At 49.0% G+C, this 24,069-nt stretch overlaps 1 protein-coding gene across 2 annotated transcripts in view; it reads right to left on the reverse strand.

Annotated features, from left to right (window-relative positions):
* LOC141117196 (cholesterol 24-hydroxylase-like) overlaps positions 1 to 24,069 on the reverse strand; it is an 80,803-nt gene that overhangs the window by 53,844 nt on the left and 2,890 nt on the right. Inside the window, exon 2 of one of the 2 annotated variants that reach the window (XM_073609900.1) lies at positions 21,935 to 22,035. In XM_073609900.1, coding sequence (XP_073466001.1) covers positions 21,935 to 22,026 — 92 coding nt within the window. In that variant the 5' untranslated portion in view covers positions 22,027 to 22,035. Of the gene's footprint in view, positions 1 to 21,934; positions 22,041 to 24,069 lie in introns of those variants that run through there. The other variant, XM_073609901.1, reaches the window with a different exon arrangement.

The following is a 24,069-nucleotide window of genomic DNA, read 5'->3' on the forward strand; positions in this document are numbered from 1 at the left end:
CAGCCGTTGTCGGCCATGTCCTTTGCAGAGCTTTCGCTGCTGGAGACCGGGTCGGATCGCCTTCAAAAAAAGGTACGTATATTGATTTCTTCTTTACAGGGCTAGATAGGTTAGTGTTAGCTCATGTGTGTCTATAGATACAGGGATTTTAGTTGTAGGATGGACTTCCACTTTAACTCTCCAGTCTCTACCAAATTCTGATGCCACGTACACACGATCGGACTTCTCGTCGGAAAAAGCTATGATGGTTTTTCCGCCGGAATTCCGCTCAAGCTTGTCTTTCATACACACGGTCACACCAAATTCCGACCGCCAAGAACGCCTTGACGTACAAAAGGTATGACGGGACTATAAAAGAGAAGTTCAATATGAAGTGCGCCACCCTTTGGGCTCCTTCTGCTAATCTTGTGTTTATCTCGTGTTAGTAGAAGTTTGGTTAGAGACGATTCTCACTTTTCAGACTCGTGCTTTTTCAGATCGTTCTACTGCTGTTCAGTTTGTGCTTGTGGGTTTGTATCTGCTTTTCAGTGCGTGTAGTCAGTTCATAATTGTTTTTCAGTGTGTTCTTGTCCGCTTGTTACTGATTTTCAGCTCGCTCTTCACAGCCCTTGCTGTTCTTCAGTGCATTCTGTTAGTTCGTTCTGATCAGCCGACCGTTTTGAAGCCATGTTGAGGGTATGTGCTCGTCGTAGAGTTCATGCTGTGCGGGGGCTTGGTGTTGGGCTTCTAGCTTTGACCCAAGTCCAGTCCATGAACAGGGTGGGGAGGAGTTCATGGACCAAGAATTGGTTGCTCCAGCGTGAGCAATTCCCTCACATGCCTTTGCTTCGTGAGATCCAGGAGAATAATCCTGATGATTTCAGGAATTTTTTCCGGATGATGGACCCCGTTTTTCACCGTTTGTTGGCTTTGCTGTCCCCTTATTGTAGTGATCGGGTGATATGAGTTCAAATCCGGATCACCGGGTATACTGGATGATATGATGTAGAGTGGGTATGATAATTAATATTTAGGTATTATTATAATGATGATGTAAGTACTCTTCCGCAGCAACCCAATTCTTCCAGAGAGATGCACTTTATTGACTTCCAACACAGAACAAAGTCCAAAGTCCACAGATGACAAAGAAATCCGACAGAAGAAATATAATTCAGAGACCCATATAATTCAGTCTTCCCATATAATTCAGTCTTCCATGCACAGACAAGCCTCACTTCCCAAACCTATAGACTGAATGCCGTGTTATATTCACCAGGCATTGAATGGCTGAGCAATTTGATTGGCCGTTTCAATTTAGGAATTTGATAAGCTTTAGTCTATCAAACAGACAACAACCCCCAGCCGTCAACAGCCGTGAACCACCCCAATTTGCACTCCCGCATATCAAAACAGAACACATACCACCTGAATACCCTTTGAGATGTTCAAATAGACTTGCATAAGATTAACACATCAAAGGGCTTCAGCTGTCCCCTTGCTATGTTAAAATTCAGTTGGACTAATTAACCATTGTCCATTGAATTCTGGCCTTGTCAACATTGACTGCATGTGTACATACACACAACAATGTCCCACATAAATCGGTGAACATTACAACATATTACAACACCTGCATCGGCAGTGTGTCATTGGATGGGGAAAATGACCCTGCATCGGCAGTGTGTCATTGGATGGGGAAAATGACCCTGCATCGGCAGTGTGTCATTGGATGGGGAAAATGACCCTGCATCGGCAGTGTGTCATTGGATGTGGAAAATGACCCTGCATCGGCAGTGTGTCATTGGATGGGGAAAATGACCCTGCATCGGCAGTGTGTCATTGGATGGGGAAAATGACCCTGCATCGGCAGTGTGTCATTGGATGGGGAAAATGACCCTGCATCGGCAGTGTGGCATTGGATGGGGAAAATGACCCTGCATCGGCAGTGTGTCATTGGATGGAAACAATGACCCTGCATCGGCAGTGTGTCATTGGATGGAAACAATGACCCTGCATCGGCAGTGTGCCATTGGATGGGGAAAATGACCCTGCATCGGCAGTGTGTCATTGGATGGAAACAATGACCCTGCATCGGCAGTGTGTCATAGGATGGAAACAATGACCCTGCATCGGCAGTGTGCCATTGGATGGGGAAAATGACCCTGCATCGGCAGTGTGTCATTGGATGGAAACAATGACCCTGCATCGGCAGTGTGTCCTTGGATGGAAACAATGACCCTGCATCGGCAGTGTGTCATTGGATGGGGAAAATGACCCTGCATCGGCAGTGTGTCATTGGATGGAAACAATGACCCTGCATCGGCAGTGTGTCATTGAATGGAAAGCAGCACATCATTAGAAACACCCCCATTCTGCGGAGAATGGAAAGCAGCACATCATTAGAATTGTGCATAGCAACAGCAAGCTGAATGTGTTGGCTGAGCCACCAATGTCAAAGGCTTTAAGCTGGAGAACAAGTGGCCCCGTCTGAGGGTGCACGCTCGAGGATAAATACTTATAAATACTTTGTGGTGGAGGGGTAGGAGGGCATCCTCAGTTCCTTAATACCTTTGAGTGGAGAGTTAGGAGGGAATCCTCAGTGCCTCAATACTTTGGGGTGGAGGGGTAGGAGGGCATCCTCAGTGCCTCGATACCTTAGTGTGGATAGGTAGGAGGGAATCCTCAGTTCCATAATACCTTGGGGTGGAGGGATAGGAGGGCATCCTCAGTGCCTCGATACCTTAGCATGGAGTGGTAGGAGGGCATCCTCAGTTCCTTAATACCTTAAAGTGGAGAGTTAGGAGGGCATCCTCAGCACCTCAAAACTTTGGGGTGGAGGGGTAGGAGGGCATCCTCAGTGCCTCGATACCTTAGCGTAAAGAGGTAGGAGGACATCCTCAGTTCCTTAATACCTTGGTGTGGAGAGTTAGGAGGGCATCCTCAGTGCCTCAATACTTTGGGGTGGAGGGGTAGGAGGGCATGCTCTGTACCTCGATACCTTGGGGTGGAGAGTTAGGAAGACATCCTTAGTTCCTCAATACTTTGGGGTGGAGAGGTAGGAGGACATCCTCAGTTCCCTAATACCTTGGAGTGGAGAGTTAGGAGGGCATCCTCAGTGCCACAATACTTTGGGGTGGAGGGGTAGAAGGGCATCCTTAGTGCATTGATACCTTAGCGTGGAGTGGTAGGAGGGCATCCTCAGCACCTCAAAACTTTGGGGTGGAGGGGTAGGAGGGCATCCTCAGTGCCTCGATACCTTAGCGTAAAGAGGTAGGAGGACATCCTCAGTTCCTTAATACCTTGGTGTGGAGAGTTAGGAGGGCATCCTCAGTGCCTCAATACTTTGGGGTGGAGGGGTAGGAGGGCATGCTCTGTACCTCGATACCTTGGGGTGGAGAGTTAGGAGGACATCCTTAGTTCCTCAATACTTTGGGGTGGAGAGGTAGGAGGACATCCTCAGTTCCCTAATACCTTGGAGTGGAGAGTTAGGAGGGCATCCTCAGTGCCACAATACCTTGGGGTGGAGAGTTAGGAGGGCATCCTCAGTGCCTCAATACTTTGGGGTGGAGGGGTAGGAGGGCATGCTCAGTGCCTCGATACCTTAGTATGGATAGGTAGGAGGGAATCCTCAGTTCCATAATACCTTGGGGTGGAGGGATAGGAGGGCATCCTCAGTGCCTCGATACCTTAGCATGGAGAGGGCATCCTCAGTTCCTTAATACCTTAAAGTGGAGAGTTAGGAGGGCATCCTCAGCACCTCAAAACTTTGGGGTGGAGGGGTAGGAGGGCATCCTCAGTGCCTCGATACCTTAGCGTAAAGAGGTAGGAGGACATCCTCAGTTCCTTAATACCTTGGTGTGGAGAGTTAGGAGGGCATCCTCAGTGCCTCAATACTTTGGGGTGGAGGGGTAGGAGGGCATGCTCTGTACCTCGATACCTTGGGGTGGAGAGTTAGGAGGACATCCTTAGTTCCTCAATACTTTGGGGTGGAGAGGTAGGAGGACATCCTCAGTTCCCTAATACCTTGGAGTGGAGAGTTAGGAGGGCATCCTCAGTGCCACAATACTTTGGGGTGGAGGGGTAGAAGGGCATCCTTAGTGCCTTGATACCTTAGCGTGGAGTGGTAGGAGGGCATCCTCAGTTCCTTAATACCTTGGGGTGGAGAGTTAGGAGGGCATCCTCAGTGCCTCAATACTTTGGGGTGGAGGGGTAGGAGGGCATCCTCAGTGCCTCGATACCTTAGTGTGGATAGGTAGGAGGGAATCCTCAGTTCCATAATACCTTGGGGTGGAGGGATAGAAGGGCATCCTCAGTGCCTCGATACCTTAGCATGGAGAGGGCATCCTCAGTTCCTTAACCTCCCTGGCGGTTTTCCCGAGTGTGGCTCGGGGTTAAAATTCAGTACCATTAGCGGTAACCCCGAGCCACACTCGGGATCGCATTGCAGGATCCTGGGGCGGCGTTACTTACCTTGTCCCCGGGATCCTGCGATGTCCCCCGCAGTGTCCGAGGACTCCGTCCTCCTCCGAAGCCTCTCCGTGCCAGGCTCCGTTCCCTGCGAGCGGTGCGACGCACGGGGGCGGAGCCTGGCGGCAAATTCAAAAAACTGTCAAAATCATAACACATACAGTACTGTAATCTTACAGATTACAGTACTGTATGAAATGATTTCACATCCCTTTTGTCCCCAGTGCTCTGGCCCATGCCCTGCATGCAGTTTTACATGATATACACTGTTCTTTCTGCCTGAAAACTGGAGATTGTCCATAGCAACCAAAAAGTGTCCCTTTACGTCAAAAGTGGCTTTAGACCACCTAGAAAACAGCGATAGTAAATTAGAACACTTGCAGAATTGAGCGATAGTGAATTGTGGGGAAATTTATTTTATTACTATTTTTTTTAATTTTTTTTAATTATTTATTTTTATTTATTATATTATAATTTATGTTTTTGTGTTTCAAACTTTATCATACCCGGGATATCTACTAGACTCTGGTTTGGACAGATTTAAGTGTGTTATTGTTAAGATTTACAGACCTACAATATAAAACGCCAAATTTCCATGCAAAATAATGGTACCGCTTTCAGCACCTAAAATCCGAAATAATCATACCGCCAGGGAGGTTAATACCTTAAAGTGGAGAGTTAGGAGGGCATCCTCAGCACCTCAAAACTTTAGGGTGGAGGGGTAGGAGGGCATCCTCAGTACCTCGATACCTTAGCGTAGAGAGGTAGGAGGGCATCCTCAGTTCCTTAATACCTTGGATTGGAGAGCTAGGAGGGCACCCTCAGTGCCTCAATACTTTGGGGTGGAGGGGTAGGAGGGCATCCTCAGTGCCTCAATACCTTAGCGTGGAGAGGTAGGAGGGAATCCTCAGTTCCTTAATACCTTTTTTGTGTAGAGTTAGGAGGGCATCCACAGTGCCTCAATACTTTGGGGTGGAGGGGTAGGAGGGCATCCTCCGTACCTCGATACCTTGGGGTGGAGAGGTAGGAGGAGATTGGAGTGGTGAGTTAAGAGGGCATCCTCAGTGCCTCAGTACTTTGGGGTGGAGGGGTAGGAGGGCATCCTCCGTACCTCGATACCTTAGTGTGGAGAGGTAGGAGGACATACTCAGTTCCTTAATACCTTGGGGTGGAGAGTTAGGAGGGCATCCTCTGTGCCTCAATTCTTTGGGGTGGAGGGGTAGGAGGGCAACCTCAGTGCCTCAATACTTTGGGGTGGAGAGGTAGGAGGACATCCTCAGTTCCTCAATACCTTGGGGTGGAAAGTTAGGAGAGCATCCTCAGTTCCTCAATACTTTGGGGTGGAGGAGTAGGAGGGCATCCTCAGTGCCTCGATACCATAGCGTTGAGAGGTAGGAGGGCATCCTCAGTGCCACAATACTTTAGGGTGGAGAGGTAGGAGGACATCCTCAGTTCCTCAATACCTTGGGGTGGAAAGTTAGGAGAGCATCCTCAGTTCCTCAATACTTTGGGGTGGAGGAGTAGGAGGGCATCCTCAGTGCCTCGATACCATAGCATGGAGAGGTAGGAGGACATCCTCAATTCCTTAATACCTTGGGGTGGAGAGTTAGGAGGGCATCTCCTGTGCCTCAATTCTTTGGGGTGGAGGGGTAGGAGGGTATCCTCAGTACCTTGATACCTTAGCGTTGAGAGGTAGGAGGGCATCCTCAGTGCCTCAATTCTTTGGGGTGGAGGGATAGGAGGGCATCCTCAGTGCCTCGATACCTTAGCGTGGAGAGGTAGGAGGGCATCCTCAGTTTCTTAATACCTTTTTTGTGGAGAGTTAGGAGGGCATCCTCAGTGCCTCAATTCTTTGGGGTGGAGGGGTAGGAGGGCATCCTCAGTGCCTCGATACTTTGGGGTGGGGGAGTAGGAGGGCATCCTCAGTACCTCCATACCTTGGGGTGGAGAGGTAGGAGGACAACCTCAGTTCCTCAATACCTTGGGGTGGAGAGTTAGGAGAGCATCCTCAGTTCCTCAATACTTTGGGGTGGAGGGGTAGGAAGGCATCCTCAGTGCCTCGATACCTTAGCATGGAAAGGTAGCAGGTCATCCTCAGTTCCCTAATACCTTGGAGTGGAGAGTTAGGAGGGCATCCTCAGTGCCTCAATTCTTTGCGGTGGAGGGGTAGGAGGGCATCCTCAGTGCCTCGATACCATAGCGTGGAGAGGTAGGAGGACATCCTCAGTTCCTTAATACCTTGAGGTGGAGAGTTAGGAGGACATCCTCAGTGCCTCAGGACTTTGGGATGGAGGGGTAGGAGGGCATCCTCCGTACCTCGATACCTTAGCGTGGAGAGGTAGAGGACATCCTCAGTTTCTTAATACCTTTTTTTGTGGAGAGTTAGGAGGGCATCCTCAGTGCCTCAATACTTTGGGGTGGAAGGGTAGGAGGGCATCCTCAGTACCTCGATACCTTAGCGTGGAGAGGTAGGAGGACATCCTCAGTTCCTTAATACTTTGGGGTGGAGAGTTAGGAGGGCATCCTCTGTGCCTCAATTCTTTGGCGTGGAGGGGTAGGAGGGCATCCTCAGTGCCTCAATACTTTGCGGTGGAGGGATAGGAGGGCATCCTCAGTACCTCGATACCTTGTGGTGGAGAGGTAGGAGGACATCCTCAGTTCCTTAATACCTTGGGGTGGAGAGTTAGCAAGACATCCTCAGTTCCTCAATACTTTGGGGTGGAGGGATAGGAGGGCATCCTCAGTGCCTCGATACCTTAGCATGGAGAGGGCATCCTCAGTTCCTTAATACCTTAAAGTGGAGAGTTAGGAGGGAACCCTCAGTGCCTCAATACTTTGGGGTGGAGGGATAGGAGGGCATCCTCAGTGCCTCAATACTTTGGGGTGGAGGGGTAGGAAGGCATCCTCAGTACCTCGATACCTGGGGGTGGAAAGGTAGGAGGACATCCTCAGTTCCTCAATACTTTGGGGTGGAGAGGTAGGAGGGCATCCTCAGTTCCTTAATACCTTGGAGTGGAGAGTTAGGAGGGAATCCTCAGTGCCTCAATACTTTGGGGTGGAGGGGTAATAGAGCATCCTCAGTGCCTCGATACCTTAGTGTGGATAGGTAGGAGGGCATCCTCAGTTCCATAATACCTTGGGGTGGAGGGTTAGGAGGGCATTCTCATACCTCAATACTTTGGGGTGGAGGGGTAGGAGGGCATCCTCAGTGCCTCGATACCTTAGCGTGGAGAGGTAGGAGGGCATCCTCAGTTCCTTAATAACTTGGGGTGGAGGGGTAGGAGGGCATTCTCAGTGCCTCGATACCATAGCATGGAGAGGTAGGAGGACATCCTCAGTTCCTTAATACCTTGAGGTGAAGAGTTAATTGAGAGTTAGGAAGACATCCTCACTTCCTCAATACTTTGGGGTGGAGGGATAGGAGGGCATCCTCAGTGCCTCGATACCTTAGCAAGGAGAGGGCATCCTCAGTTCCTTAATACCTGAAAGTGGAGAGTTAGGAGGGAACCCTCAGTGCCTCGATACCTTGGGGTGGAGAGGTAGGAGGACATCCTCAGTTCCTCAATACCTTGGGGTGGAGAGTTAGGAGAGAATACTCAGTTCCTCAATACTTTGGGGTGGAGGGGTAGGAAGGCATCCTCAGTGCCTCGATACCTTAGCATGTAGAGGTAGGAGGGAATCCTCAGTTCCCTAATACTTTGGAGTGGAGAGTTAGGAGGGCATCCTCTGTGCCTCAATTCTTTGGGGTGGAGTGGTGGGAGGGCATCCTCAGTGCCTCGATACCTTAGCGTGTAGAGGTAGGAGGGCATCCTCAGTTCCTTAATACCTTGGAGTGGAGAGTTAGGAGGGCATCCTCAGTGCCACAATACTTTGTGGTGGAGGGGTAGGAGGGCATGCTCAGTGCCTCGATACATAAGCGTGGAGTGGTAGGAGGGCATCCTCAGTTCCTTAATACCTTGGGGTGGAGAGTTAGGAGGGCATCCTCAGTGCCTCAATACTTTGGTGTGAAGCTGTAGGAGGGCATCCTCAGTGCCTCAATACTTTGGGGTGGAGGGGTAGGAGGGCATGCTCAGTGCCTCGATACATAAGCGTGTAGAGGTAGGAGGGCATCCTCAGTTCCTTAATACCTTGGAGTGGAGAGTTAGGAGGGAATCCTCAGTGCCTCAATACTTTGGGGTGGAGAGGTGGGAGGGCATCCTCAGTGCCTCGATACCTTAGCGTGTAGAGGTAGGAGGGCATCCTCAGTCCCTAATACCTTGGAGTGGAGAGTTAGGAGGGCATCCTCAGTGCGACAATACTTTATGGTGGAGGGGTAGGAGGGCATGCTCAGTGCCTCGATACATAAGCGTGGAGAGGTACGAGGGCATCCTCAGTTCCTCAATACCTTGGGGTGGAGAGTTCGGAGAGAATACTCAGTTCCTCAATACTTTGGGGTGGAGGGGTAGGAAGGCATCCTCAGTGCCTCAATACCTTAGCGTGGAGAGGTAGGAGGGAATCCTCAGTTCCCTAATACTTTGGAGTGGAGAGTTAGGAGGGCATCCTCTGTGCCTCAATTCTTTGGGGTGGAGGGGTAGGAGCGCATCCTCAGTGCCTCGATACCTTAGCATGGAGAGGTAGGAGGGCATCCTCAGTTCCACAGTACTTTGGGGTGGAGGGGTAGGAGGGCATCCTCAGTGCCTCGATACCTTAGCATGGAGAGGTAGGAGGGCATCCTCAGTTCCACAATACCTTGGGGTGGAGGGGTAGGAGGGCATCCTCAGTGCCTCGATACCTTAGCGTGGAGAGGTAGGAGGGCATCCTCAGTTCCACAATACCTTGGGGTGGAGGGGTAGGAGGGCATCCTCAGTGCCTCGATACCTTAGCGTGGAGAGGTAGGAGGGCATCCTTAGTTTCTTAATACCTTTTTTTGTGGAGAGTTAGGAGGGCATCCTCAATGCCTCAATACTTTGGGGTGAAGCTATAGGAGGGCATCCTCAGTGCCTCAATACTTTGGGGTGGAGGGGTAGGAGGGCATGCTCAGTGCCTCGATACATAAGCGTGGAGAGGTAGGAGGGCATCCGCAGTGCCTTAATACCTTGGAGTGGAGAGTTAGGAGGGCATCCTCAGTACCTCAATACTTTGGGGTGGAGAGGTAGGAGGGCATCCTCAGTGCCTCGATACCTTAGCGTGTAGAGGTAGGAGGGCATCCTCAGTTTCTTAATACCTTTTTTGTGGAGAGTTAGGAGGGCATCCTCAGTTCCTTAATACCTTGGGGTGGAGAGTTAGGAGGTCATCCTCAAAGCTTTAATACTTTGGGGTGAAGCTATAGGAGGGCATCCTCAGTGCCTCAATACTTTGAGGTGGAGGGGTAGGAGGGCATGCTCAGTTCCTCGATACATAAGCGTGGAGAGGTAGGAGGGCATCCTCAGTTCCTTAATACCTTGGAGTGTAGAAATAGGAGGGCATCCTCAGTACCTCAATACTTTGGGGTGGAGGGGTAGGAGGGCATCCTCAGTGCCTCGATACCTTAGCGTGGAGTGGTAGGAGGGCATCCTCAGTTCCTTAATACCTTGGGGTGGAGAGTTAGGAGGCCATCCTCAGTGCCTCAATACTTTGGGGTGAAGCTATAGGAGGGCATCCTCAGTGCCTCAATACTTTGGGGTGGAGGGGTAGGAGGGCATGCTCAGTGTCTCGATACCTTAGCGTGGAGAGGTAGGAGGGCATCCTCAGTTCCTTAATAACTTGGGGTGGAGTGATAGAAGGGCATCCTCAGTTCCTCAATACTTTGGGTTGGAGGGGTAGGAGGGCATTCTCAGTGCCTCGATACAATAGCGTGGAGAAATAGGAGGACATCCTCAGTTCCTTAATACCTTGAGGTGAAGAGTTATGAGGGCATCCTCAGTGCCTCAATACTTTGGGGTGGAGGGGTAGGAGGGCATCCTCCGTACCTTGATACTTTAGCGTAAAGAGGTAGGAGGACATCCTCAGTTCCTTAATACCTTGGGGTGGAGAGTTAGGAGGGCATCCTCTGTGCCTCAATTCTTTGGGGTAGAGGGGTAGGAGGGCATCCTCAGTGCCTTAATACTTTGGGGTGGAGGGGTAGGAGGGCATCCTCAGTACCTCAATATTTTAGGGTGGAGGGATAGGAGGGCATCCTCAGTACCTCGATACCTTGTGGTGGAGAGGTAGGAGGACATCCTTAGTTCCTTAATACCTTGGGGTGGAAAGTTAGGAAGACATCCTCAGTTCCTCAATACTTTGGGGTGGAGGGATAGGGGGGCATCCTCAGTGCCTCAATACCTTAGCATGGAGAGGGCTTCCTCAGTTCCTTAATACCTTAAAGTGGAGAGTTAGGAGGGCATCCTCAGTGCCTCAATACCTTAGCGTGGAGAAGTAGGAGGGCATCCTCAGTTTCTGTGCCTCAATTCTTTGGGGTGGAGGGGTAGGAGGGCATCCTCAGTGCCTCAATACCTTAGCGTGTAGAGGTAGGAGGGCATCCTCAGTCCCTAATACCTTGGAGTGGAGAGTTAGGAGGGCATCCTCAGTGCCACAATACTTTGTGGTGGAGGGGTAGGAGGGCATCCTTAGTGCCTCGATACCTTAGCGTGGAATGGTAGGAGGGCATCCTCGGTTCCTTAATACCTTGGGGTGGAGAGTTAAGAGGGCATCCTCAGTGCCTCAATACTTTGGTGTGAAGCTATAGGAGGGCATCCTCAGTGCCTCAATACTTTGGGGTGGAGGGGTAGGAGGGCATGCTCAGTTCCTCAATACCTTGGGGTGGAGAGTTCGGAGAGAATACTCAGTTCCTCAATACTTTGGGGTGGAGGGGTAGGAAAGCATCCTCAGTGCCTAGATACCTTAGCGTGGAGAGGTAGGAGGGAATCCTCAGTTCCCTAATACTTTGGAGTGGAGAGTTAGGAGGGCATCCTCTGTGCCTCAATTCTTTGGGGTGGAGGGGTAGGAGCGCATCCTCAGTGCCTCGATACCTTAGCATGGAGAGGTAGGAGGGCATCCTCAGTTCCACAGTACTTTGGGGTGGAGGGGTAGGAGGGCATCCTCAGTGCCTCGATACCTTAGCATGGAGAGGTAGGAGGGCATCCTCAGTTCCACAATACCTTGGGGTGGAGGGGTAGGAGGGCATCCTTAGTGCCTCGATACCTTAGCGTGGAGAGGTAGGAGGGCATCCTCAGTTTCACAATACCTTGGGGTGGAGGGGTAGGAGGGCATCCTCAGTGCCTCGATACCTTAGCGTGGAGAGGTAGGAGGGCATCCTCAGTTTCTTAATACCTTTTTTTGTGGAGAGTTAGGAGGGCATCCTCAGTGCCTCAATACTTTGGGGTGGAGGGGTAGGAGGGCATGCTCAGTGCCTCGATACATAAGCGTGGAGAGGTAGGAGGGCATCCGCAGTGCCTTAATACCTTGGAGTGGAGAGTTAGGAGGGCATCCTCAGTACCTCAATACTTTGGGGTGGAGGGCATCCTCAGTGCCTCGATACCTTAGCATGTAGAGGTAGGAGGGCATCCTCAGTTTCTTAATACCTTTTTTGTGGAGAGTTAGGAGGGCATCCTCAGTGCCTCAATACTTTGGGGTGGAGGGGTAGGAAGGCATCCTCAGTACCTCGATACCTTGGTGTGGAGAGGTAGGAGGACATCCTCAGTTCCTCAATACCTTGGGGTGGAGAGTTAGGAGAGAATACTCAGTTCCTCAATACTTTGGGGTGGAGGAGTAGGAGGGCATCCTTAGTGCCTCGATACCTTAGCGTGGAGTGGTAGGAGGGAATCCTCAGTTCCTTAATACCTTGGGGTGGAGAGTTAGGAGGGCATCCTCAAAGCCTCAATACTTTGGGTGAAGCTATAGGAGGGCATCCTCAGTGCCTCAATACTTTGAGGTGGAGGGGTAGGAGGGCATGCTCAGTGCCTCGATACATAAGCGTGGAGAGGTAGGAGGGCATCCTCAGTTCCTTAATACCTTGGAGTGGAGAGTTAGGAGGGCATCCTCAGTGCCTCGATACCTTAGCGTGGAGTGGTAGGAGGGCATCCTCAGTTCCTTAATACTTTGGGGTGAAGCTATAGGAGGGCATCCTCAGTGCCTCAATACTTTGGGGTGGAGGGGTAGGAGGGCATGCTCAGTGTCTCGATACCTTAGCGTGGAGAGGTAGGAGGGCATCCTCAGTTCCTTAATAACTTGGGGTGGAGAGACAGAAGGGCATCCTCAGTTCCTCAATACTTTGGGGTGGAGGGGTAGGAGGGCATTCTCAGTGCCTCGATACAATAGCGTGGAGAAATAGGAGGACATCCTCAGTTCCTTAATACCTTGAGGTGAAGAGTTATGAGGGCATCCTCAGTGCCTCAATACTTTGGGGTGGAAGGGTAGGAGGGCATCCTCCGTACCTTGATACTTTAGCGTAAAGAGGTAGGAGGACATCCTCAGTTCCTTAATACCTTGGGGTGGAGAGTTAGGAGGGCATCCTCTGTGCCTCAATTCTTTGGGGTAGAGGGGTAGGAGGGCATCCTCAGTGCCTCAATACCTTAGCATGGAGAGGGCATCCTCAGTTCCTTAATACCTTAAAGTGGAGAGTTAGGAGGGCATCCTCAGTGCCTCAATACCTTAGCGTGGAGAAGTAGGAGGGCATCCTCAGTTTCTTAATACCTTTTTTGTGGAGAGTTAGGAGGGCATCCTCAGTGCCTCAATACTTTGGGGTGGAGGGGTAGGAGGGCATCCTCAGTGCCTCAATACTTTGGGGTGGAGGGGTAGGAGGGCATCCTCTGTACCTTGATACCTTGGGGTGGAGAGGTAGGAGGAAATCCTCAGTTCCTCAATACCTTGGGGTGGAGAGTTAGGAGAGCATCCTCAGTTCCTCAATACTTTGGGGTGGAGAGGTAGGAGGACATGCTCAGTTCCCTAATACCTTGGAGTGGAGAGTTAGGAGGGCATCCTCAGTGCCACAATACTTTGTGGTGGAGGGGTAGGAGGGCATCCTTAGTGCCTCAATACCTTAGCGTGGAGTGGTAGGAGGGAATCCTCAGTTCCTTAATACCTTGGGGTGGAGAGTTAGGAGGGCATCCTCAGTGCCTCAATACTTTGGTGTGAAGCTATAGGAGGGCATCCTCAGTGCCTCAATACTTTGGGGTGGAGGGGTAGGAGGGCATGCTCAGTGCCTCGATACATAAGCGTGGAGAGGTAGGAGGGCATCCTCAGTTCCTTAATACCTTGGAGTGGAGAGTTAGGAGGGCATCCTCAGTACCTCAAAACTTTGGGGTGGAGGGGTAGGAGGGCATCCTCAGTGCCTCGATACCTTAGCGTGGAGAGGTAGGAGGGCATCCTCAGTTTCTTAATACCTTTTTTGTGGAGAGTTAGGAGGGCATCCTCAGTGCCTCAATACTTTGGGGTGGAGGGGTAGGAAGGCATCCTCAGTACCTCGATACGTTGGGGTGGAGAGGTAGAAGGACATCCTCAGTTCCTCAATACCTTGGGGTGGAGAGTTAGGAGAGAATACTCAGTTCCTCAATACTTTGGGGTGGAGGGGTAGGAAGGCATCCTCCGTGCCTCGATACCTTAGCGTGGAGAGGTAGGAGGGAATCCTCAGTTCCCTAATACATTGAAGTGGAGAGTTAGGAGGGCATCCTCTGTGTCTCAATTCTTTGGGGTGGAGGGGTAGGAGGGCATCCTCAGTGCCTCGATACCTTAGCGTGGAGAGGTAGTAGGGCATCCTCAGTTCCACAATACCTTGGGGTGGAGGGGTAGGAGGGCATCCTCAGTGCCTCGATACCTTAGCGTGGAGAGGTAGGAGGGCATCCTCAGTTCCACAATACCTTGGGGTGGAGGGGTAGGAGGGCATCCTCAGTGCCTCGATACCTTAGCGTGGAGAGGTAGGAGGGCATCCTCAGTTCCACAATACCTTGGGGTGGAGGGGTAGGAGGGCATCCTCATTACCTCGATACCTTAGCGTGGAGAGGTAGGAGGGCATCCTCAGTTTCTTAATACCTTTTTTGTGGAGAGTTAGGAGGGCATCCTCAGTGCCTCAATACTTTGGGGTGGAGGGGTAGGAGGGCATCCTCTGTACCTCGATACCTTGGGGTGGAGAGGTAGGAGGACATCCTCAGTTCCTCAATACCTTGGGGTGTAGAGGTAGGAGGACATCCTCAGTTCCCTAATACCTTGGAGTGGAGAGTTAGGAGGGCATCCTCAGTGCCACAATACTTTGGTGTGAAGCTATAGGAGGGCATCTTCAGTGCCTCAATACTTTTGGGTGGAGGGGTAGGAGGGCATCCTTAGTGCCTCGATACCTTAGCGTGGAGTGGTAGGAGGGCATCCTCAGTTCCTTAATACCTTGGGGTGGAGAATTAGGAGGGCATCCTCAGTGCCTCAATACTTTGGGGTGGAGGGGTAGGAGGGCATGCTCAGTGCCTCGATACATAAGCGTGGAGAGGTAGGAGGGCATCCTCAGTTCCTTAATACCTTGGAGTGGAGAGTTAGGAGGGCATCCTCTGTGCCTCAATTCTTTGGGGTGGAGGGGTAGGAGGGCATCCTCAGTGCCTCGATACTTTGGGGTAAGGGGGGGAGGGGGTAGAAGGGCATCCTCAGTACCTCGATACCTTGGGGTGTAGAGGTAGGAGGGCATCCTCAGTTCCTCAATACTTTGGGGTGTAGGGGTAGGAAGGCATCCTCAGTGCCTCGATACCTTAGCATGGAGAGGTAGCAGGGCATCCTCAGTTCCCTAATACCTTGGAGTGGAGAGTTAGGAGGGCATCCTCTGTGCCTCAATCCTTTGGGGTTGAGGGGTAGGAGGGCATCCTCATTGCCTCAATACTTTAGGGTGGAGGGGTAGGAGGGCATCCTCAGTGCCTCAATACCATAGCGTGGAGAGGTAGGAGGACATCCTCAGTTCCTTAATACCTTGAGGTGAAGAGTTAGGACAGTATCCTCAGTGCCTCAATACTTTGGGGTGGAGGGGTAGGAGGGCATCCTCCGTACCTTGATACTTTAGCATAAAGAGGTAGGAGTACATCCTCAGTTCCTTAATACCTTGGGGTGGAGAGTTAGGAGGGCATCCTCTGTGCCTCAATTCTTTGGGGTGGAGGGGTAGGAGGGCATCGTCAGTGCCTCAATACTTTGGGGTGGAGGGCATCCTCAGTACCTCGATACCTTGGGGTGGAAAGTTAGGAGAGCATCCTCAGTTCCTCAATACTTTGGGGTGGAGGGGTAGGAAGGCATCCTCAGTGTCTCGATACCTTAGCGTGGAGAGGTAGGAGGGCATCCTCAGTTCCCTAATACCTTGGAGTGGAGAGTTAGGAGGGCATCCTCTGTGCCTCAATACTTTGGTGTGGAGGGTGATACCTTAGCATTGAGAGGTAGGAGGGCACCCTCAGTGCCTCAATACTTTGTGGTGGAGGGGTAGGAGGGCATCCTCAGTACCTCGATACCTTGGGGTGGAGAGGTAGGACATCCTCCGTTCCTCAATACCTTGGGCCTTGGGGTGGAGAGAGCATCCTCAGTTCCTCACTACTTTGGGGTGGAGGGGTAGGAAGGCATCCTCAGTGCCTCAATACGTTGGGGTGGAGGGGTAAGAGGGCATCCTCAGTACCTCCATACCTTGGGGTGAAGAGGTAGGAGGACATCCTCAGTTCCTCACTACTTTGGGGTGGAGGGGTAGGAAGGCATCCCCAGTGCCTTGATACCTTAGCCTGGAGAGGTAGGAGGACATCCTCCGTTCCTTAATACATTGAGGTGGAGAGGTAGGAGGACATCCTCAGTGCCTCGATACCTTAGCGTGTAGAGGTAGGAAGGCATCCTCAGTTCCTTAATACCTTGGAGTGGAGAGTTAGGAGGGCATCCTCAGTGCCACAATACTTTGGAGTGAAAATGTAAGAGGGCATCCTCAGTGCCTCATTACTTTGGGGTACAGGGGGTAGGAGGGCATTCTCAGTGTCTCGATACCTTAGCGTCGAGAGGTAGGAGGGAATCCTCAGTTGCTTAATACCTTGGGGTGGAGAGTTAGGAGGGCATCCTCAGTGCCTCAATATTTTGGGGTGGAGTGGTAGGAGGGCATCCTCAGTGCTTTAATACTTTAGGGTGGAGGGGTAGGAGGGCATCCTCAGTACCTCAATACCTTAGCGTGGAGAGGTACGAGGGCATCCTCAGTTCCCTAATACCTTGGAGTGGAGAGTTAGGAGGGCATCCTCAGTGCCTCAATACTTTAGGGTGGAGAGGTAGGAGGACATCCTCCGTTCCTCAATACCTTGGGGTGGAGAGTTAGAATGGCATCCTCAGTTCCTCACTACTTTGGGGTGGAGGGGTAGGGAGGCATCCTCAGTGCCTCGATACCTTAGCGTGGAGAGGTAGGAGGGCATCCTCAGTTCCCTAATACCTTGGAGTGGAGAGTTAGGAGGGCATCCTCTGTGCCTCAATACTTTAGGGTGGAGGGGTAGGAGGGCATCCTCAGTGCCTCGATACCTTAGCGTGTAGAGGTAGGAAGGCATCCTCAGTTCCTTAATACCTTGGAGTGGAGAGTTAGGAGGGAATCCTCAGTTTCTCATTACTTTGGGGTATAGGGGGTAGGAGGGCATTCTCAGTGCCTCGATACCTTAGCGTCGAGAGGTAGGAGGGAATCCTCAGTTCCCTAATACTTTGGAGTGGAGAGTTAGGAGGGCATCCTCTGTGCCTCAATTGTTTGGGGTGGAGAGTTAGACCCTGCATCGGCAGTGTGTCATTGGATGGAGAGTTAGACCCTGCATCGGCAGTGTGTCATTGGATGGAGAGTTAGACCCTGCATCGGCAGTGTGTCATTGGATGGAGAGTTAGACCCTGCATCGGCAGTGTGTCATTGGATGGAGAGTTAGACCCTGCATCGGCAGTGTGTCATTGGATGGAGAAAATGACCCTGCATCGGCAGTGTGTCATTGGATGGAGAAAATGACCCTGCATCGGCAGTGTGTCATTGGATGGAGAAAATGACCCTGCATCGGCAGTGTGTCATTGGATGGAGAAAATGACCCTGCATCGGCAGTGTGTCATTGGATGGAGAAAATGACCCTGCATCGGCAGTGTGTCATTGGATGCAGAAGATGACCCTGCATCGGCAGCGTGTCATTGGATAGAAATAATGACCCTGCATCGGCAGTGTGTCATTGGATGGAGCAGGGTTGTCGGGAAGAGGCCCTTGTCCTCATCAACCCCCACATGTTGAGGGCATGCGGCCTGGTACAGTTCAGGAGGGGGGGGGGGGGGGGGGCGCTCATCCTCATCCTCTTTCCTGACCTGCCAGGGAATGTCAATTGTTTGGTTTCAAATTTTTCAATGTTTTTCTAGTCAAAAATGTACAAATAGTATGTGTAATTAACTTTTTGAAATGGTTATAAAAAAACTTGGGAATGGGATAATCAAGAGAGGGACATTCTAGAAGCGGCTTACCATGAAGGACATGAAGGCAATATAATACCATGGAAGCAGTAACTTCTTGGATGTCAGTCCTGGATGCCATTAATACATTTGATGAAGTCAGCCTTACTTTGTACCCAAGACATGTCTGCTGGGGTGGTTGGATGAGGAATTCTACACTCCTACTTATGTTGCCACTACCTGTTTATTTTTTAACCCCTCCTTCCCATGCCTTGTGGGTGAAAGCTTTTAATGATATTCTACTTCATGAAAAACTGGTAAATCAACATAGGGGTGGTCCTGGAAAAATGACCAAACTCTGGGCCAATTAGCTAGGCTCTCCATACCTAGCCCCCAATTGGTCAGAGACAGGCTATTGAGTAGGGTATCTCCTCTGGTCTAGTGTGAGACCAAAAGAACAGTGTTGTGCTGCCATATGTGTAGAATACACAACTCAAACATGTATAAATGTTGTATTAACCAACAATTATAACATTAATCAAACACCGCAGAACAAATATAATCATGCAATGTGAATGCAAGAATATAGCGCACAAGATAGGAAAGTGTTATTCACATAAAAATGTAGTCAAAAAAATTAAGTAGAACCAGTGCCAGGTGACTCCTATTTCAACTTCAGTGAATTAATACCCAGTGCCCCCCTTCCAGTTCAAACACACATAACCTGTTACCAGAATCTCACATCTATGAAGGTCATTAACTGCCTTAGTGAGCTTCACCTCTCACGTTAGGTTTGGGCTAGCTTTCCCTTCTCCAATCGTCTTTTAAGATAGCAATGCTGGGAAGCACCTGATGGGCTCATCCAGGACAGTCTCAAACCAGATGATTCCACATAACAATGAGAAAACAATCTCATTGCACAACATCCAGTAGGATCAAAGAGGATTTATTTAACATCTATTTACAGCAGCAAGGATACAAACAAGCATTGAAATAGACACAATCCATCCTACACCCTTCCATGGGCGTGCTGACGTCACCGCTATTTTCTGTGCCTTGCCTGATGTACGTTTCGTCTTAACAGACTTCTTCCAAAAGGCAGTCTAGTGTGAGACCACCCTTTTCCTCATTCACAACTCCCCTGAGCTGGGTATAAATAACCACACAGATACAGATTGTTGATTTTACACTCTCTTTATTGTATTTGTTATCTCTTCAATGGTTGACATAGGTGTACACATTGTTATTATTTTCATACACGGCTGAACTATAATTATTCAAAGATAATTAATTATTATTATTATACAGGATTTATATAGGGCCAACAGTTTGCGCAGCGCTTTACAACATGGGGCAGACAGTACACTTACAATACAAATCAATACAGGAGGGATCAGAGGGCCCTGCTCATTAGAGCTTACAATCTAGAAGGGAGGGTCAAGTGGAGACAAAAGGTAATAATTGTAGGGGATGAGCTGATGTGGAAAAAAAAAAAAAAGAAAAAGAAAGTACAGTTGTTAGGTGTGGGTAGGATAGGCTTCTCTGAAGAGAAGGGTTTTCAGGGATCTTCTGAAAGCTATTAAAGTAGGAGATAAGCGGACAGATTGGGGTAAGGAGTTCCATAGGATTGGAGAGGCTTTGGAAAAGGCCTGGAGGCGAGCATGGGAGGAGGTGATGAGGGAGCTAGAGAGCAGGAGGTCTTGAGAGGAAAGAAGAGAGCGAGTAGGTTGGTATTTAGAGACTAAGCAAGTGATGTAGCTGGGGGCGAAATTGTGTATGGCTTTGTACGTAGTTGTTAGAATTTTGAATTTAATTCTTTGGCCGAGCGGAATAATTAATGACATCATGCCCAGGTATTTGTTTTACAATATTGTCATATGACAAATGTTACATACTACTTACCTTATAGTGATGTCTTGGCCTTGATCTGTCTACTTGTGCTGTAGCCAATATATAACAGTTATATACTACACAGGTGTCCGTTTATGAAAGTGATCAGTGGTGATTCCAAGGATCACCGCTGATCACAGTCCATTAACGGTTTATGAAACAGAGATGATCGGGGGAGACATGTTCTCCCCGATCATCTCCGCGCACAGAGAAGCTGTGATTGCCTGACAGAAACAGCCAGTTTATGAAGCTGTGATCTCAGCACTTCACTGGCGATCTGTGTCAGAATTCACCCTCCCAGATTCAGAGGTGAAGAATCGGGGATTGAAGAGAGAATCTCGGTGGAAGGAAAAAGATTTTTGACTTCCTCCTTCCTCGTTCAGAACCCCCAAGCCACTACCATGTCTGTGTATATACAGTATCTCACAAAAGTGAGTACACCCCTCACATTTTTATAAATATTTTATTATATCTTTTCATGTGACATCACTGAAGAAATGACACTTTGCTACAATGTAAAGTAGTGAGTGTACAGCTTGTATAACAGTGTAAATTTTCTGTCCCCTCAAAATAACGCAACACACAGCCATTAATGTCTAAACTGTTGGCAGCAAAAGTGAGTCCAACCCTAAGTGAAAATGTCCAAATTGGGCCCAATTAGCCATTTTACCCTCCCCGGTATTATGTGACTCATTAGTGTTACAAGGTCTCAGGTGTGAATGGAGAACAGGTGTGTTAAATTTGGTGTTATCACTCTCACTCTCTCATACTGGTCACTGGAAGTTCAACATGGCACCTCATGGCAAAAAACGAGGATCTGAAAAAAGAATTGTTGCCCTACATAAAGATGGCCTAGGCTACAAGAAGATTGCCAAGACCCTGAAACTGAGCTGCAGCAGGGTGACCAAGACGATACAGCGGTTTAACAGGACAGGTTCCACTCAGAACAGGCCTCACCATGGTCGACCAAAGAAGTTGAGCGCACGTGCTCAGCGTCGTATCCAGAAGGTTGTCTTTGGGAAATAGACATATGAGTGCTGCCAGCATTGCTGTAGAGATTGAATGGGTTGGAGGTCAGCCTGTCAATGCTTAGACCATACGCTGCACACTGCATTAAATTGGTCTACATGGCTGTTGTCCCAGATGGAAGCCTCTTCTAAAGAAGATGCACAAGAAAGCCCGCAAACAGTTTGCTGAAGACAAGCAGACTAAGGATAAACGTATTTGGTTCAGATGGGGTCAATGGTTCAGATTTGGTTCAGATGGGGTCAAGTGTGTGTGGTGGCAACCAGGTGAGGAGTACAAAGACAAGTGTGTCTTGCTATAGCATGGTGGTGGGAGTGTCATGGTCTGGGGCTACATAAGTGCGGCCAGCACTGGGGAACTACAGTTCATTGAGGGAACCATGAATGCCAACATGTACTGTGACATACTGAAGCAGAGCATGATCCCCTCCCTTTGGAGACTGGGCCGCAGGGCAGTATTCCAACATGATAATGACCCCAAACACACCTCCAAGATGACCACTGCCTTGCTAAAGTAGCTGAGGGTAAAGGTGATGGACTGGCCAAGCATGTCTCCAGACTTAAACCCTATTGATCATCTGTGGCGCATCCTCAAACAGAAGGTGGAGGAGCGCAAGGTCTCTAACATCCACAAGCTCCGTGATGTTGTCATGGAGGAGTGGAAGAGGACTCCAGTGGCAACCTGTGAAGCTCTGGTGAACTCCATGCCCAAGCGGGTTAAGGCAGTGCTGGAAAATAATGGTGGCCACACAAAATATTGACACTTTGGGTGCAATTTGGACCTTTTCACTTAGGGGTGTACTCACTTTTGTTGCCAGCGGTTTAGACATTAATGGCTGTGTGTTGAGTTATTTTGAGGTGACAGCAAATTGACACTGTTATACAAGCTGTACACTCACTACTTTACATTGTAGCAAAGTGTCATTTCTTCAGTGTTGTCACATGAAAAGATATAATAAAATATTTACAAACATGTGAGGGGTGTACTCACTTTTGTGAGATACTGTACATAATGCCTAAGGGGACTGCCAGAGACTGCAGACCTAATAGAGGAAATGGAGGTGGGGAAGATGCTGTAGAAGACAAAATTTGAAGCTGGGAACACGTTACATGAGGCTAGTAGAGATCAATACGATTACCCTAATCAATGTTCCCACTACAGACTGCTGAGGTCTGTACGTGGCTGGTTGGGTTGGGATATAGATGAAAAGGTCTTATAAATCAGAAATAAGGGCAGTAGATTTAGGGACACCTACCAGTAAGCAGTGTACATACTCTGGTCCCCCAACCAGTGAAGTAAAGGACCCCAATTTATCAGCCAAAGCCAGCAGCACTTCATCTTCATCATAGATCGTATCTGCAAGACAAAGGAATGTCAGTCACTGCTCTGTGCTCTGCCCTTCAGGAGCTCACAGAAGTATGGCCAGAAGATCTTTGCCCGTCCCTCTCATTTAAACCCCTCCACAGTTCATCAATATGTTAGTAACAATTTTTAATATATAAAAGCACACTATTTGGGGTTGATTTACTAAAACTGCAAAATCTGGTGCAGCTGTGCATGGCAGCCAATAAGCTTCTAACTTCAGCTTGTTCAATTAAGTTTAAACAAAAAACAAAACAAAAGGAAGCCGATTGGTTACTATGCAGAGTTGCACCAGGTTTTTGCACTCTCCAACCCCCCATATTTAAAGTAACAGTCTCCAGTGTTACCTGTACCATTTCTGAAGCTAATCTTTTCCACACTACTACCATATAATGCCTTTTACTGCACTGTATCTTTGTGCCGGTGCAGCCATCATTGTAGAGATTAGGGTTTTGCTCCCATATGTCAGTGTTGCCCCCAATGACTGGTAGGGAATATTCAAAAGGAAGCAGGAAAATGTATATCCACAAAATGAATGAAGCAGGGAGATCCTCACACTGCAGGTTCTCATTTACAGCTTCCTCTCCAGCAAGGAGAACACTCCAAATCTCAACTAACAGGGAATATAAACACCCCAGCACCAATATTACTGCCTTGTCATGTGTAGATTGTCCTTTTTTGGGAATCCTTATTCTTTAAGTTACCCTTCTCTGACCTTATACCTCTATGCTAACCAGCCTCCTCCTGTAACTTGAAGCCTCCTGGTAACTTAAAAAGGACTAAATTACATCTAGCTTTCCTTTTACAATTACTGAACACTTAAATGCTTTAAAACCACTTGCCGACCGCCCTATAGCAGTTTTACTGCAACAGGGTGGCCATGCTATGCAGCATCACATATGTATATATATATATATATATATATATATATATATATATATATATACACATACATACATACATACACACACGCCTGTGGCTTGCTCCCACCGTGATTCTACACAGCAGGAGTTGATCAGCGGCTCCCGTAGACCCGGTGTCCGCTGGCACCCGCTGATCGTTCAGTACACAGGCAGAACGGCGATCTGCCTATGTAAACAAAACAGAATCGCTGTCCTTTCAGTAGGAAAGCATGGATCCGGTGTTCCTGCAAAGCAGGAACATGGATCCATGACTTCCCCTAGTAAAAGCACATCCCACACTGTTGGAAAACACAGGCTAGGCACACCTGGTTTTCATCGCCCTCAATGTTTAACCCCTTCCCACCCAGTGTCAGTACAGTGACAGTGCATATTTTTAGCACTGATCACTGTATTAGTGTCACTGGTCCCCAAAAAGTGTCAGTTAATGTCCTGACTGTCCACCGCAATATTGCAGTCCTGCAAGTCGCTGATCACCGCCATTACTAGTTAGGCTCGGTTCACACTAGGACGACTTGTCAGGCGACCTAGGTCGCCTGACAAGTAGCGTCCCGTTCAGTACAATGGAACCATTCTAAGGGGAGCGACGCAAGTCGCTCCGACTTAGAAAAAGGTTCCTGTACGACTTCGGGGGCGACTTGCATAGACTTCTATACAGAAGTCGTTTTGCAAGTCGCCCGTGCAGTCGTGTGCAGGTCGCCTCGGTGAGACGACCTGCAAGTCGTGCCGCCTCTGGTGTGAACCGAGGCTAAAAAAAAAAAAATCCCATAGTTTGTAGACGCTAGAACTTTTGCACAAACCAAGCAATATACGCTTATTGGGATTATTTTTTTATTGGCTATGTTTTATAGCAGAAAGTAAATTATATATATTATATATATATATATATATATATATATATATATATATATATATATATATATATATATATATATATATATATATATATATATATATATACACACACACACACACACACACACACACACACACACACACACACACAGGTAAAAGCCAGTAAATTAGAATATTTTGAAAAACTTGATTTATTTCAGTAATTGCATTCAAAAGGTGTAACTTGTACATTATATTTATTCATTGCACACAG

The sequence above is a fragment of the Aquarana catesbeiana genome, linkage group LG13 (assembly GCF_042186555.1).
Source record: "Aquarana catesbeiana isolate 2022-GZ linkage group LG13, ASM4218655v1, whole genome shotgun sequence".
NCBI classification, from domain to species: Eukaryota; Metazoa; Chordata; class Amphibia; order Anura; family Ranidae; genus Aquarana; species Aquarana catesbeiana.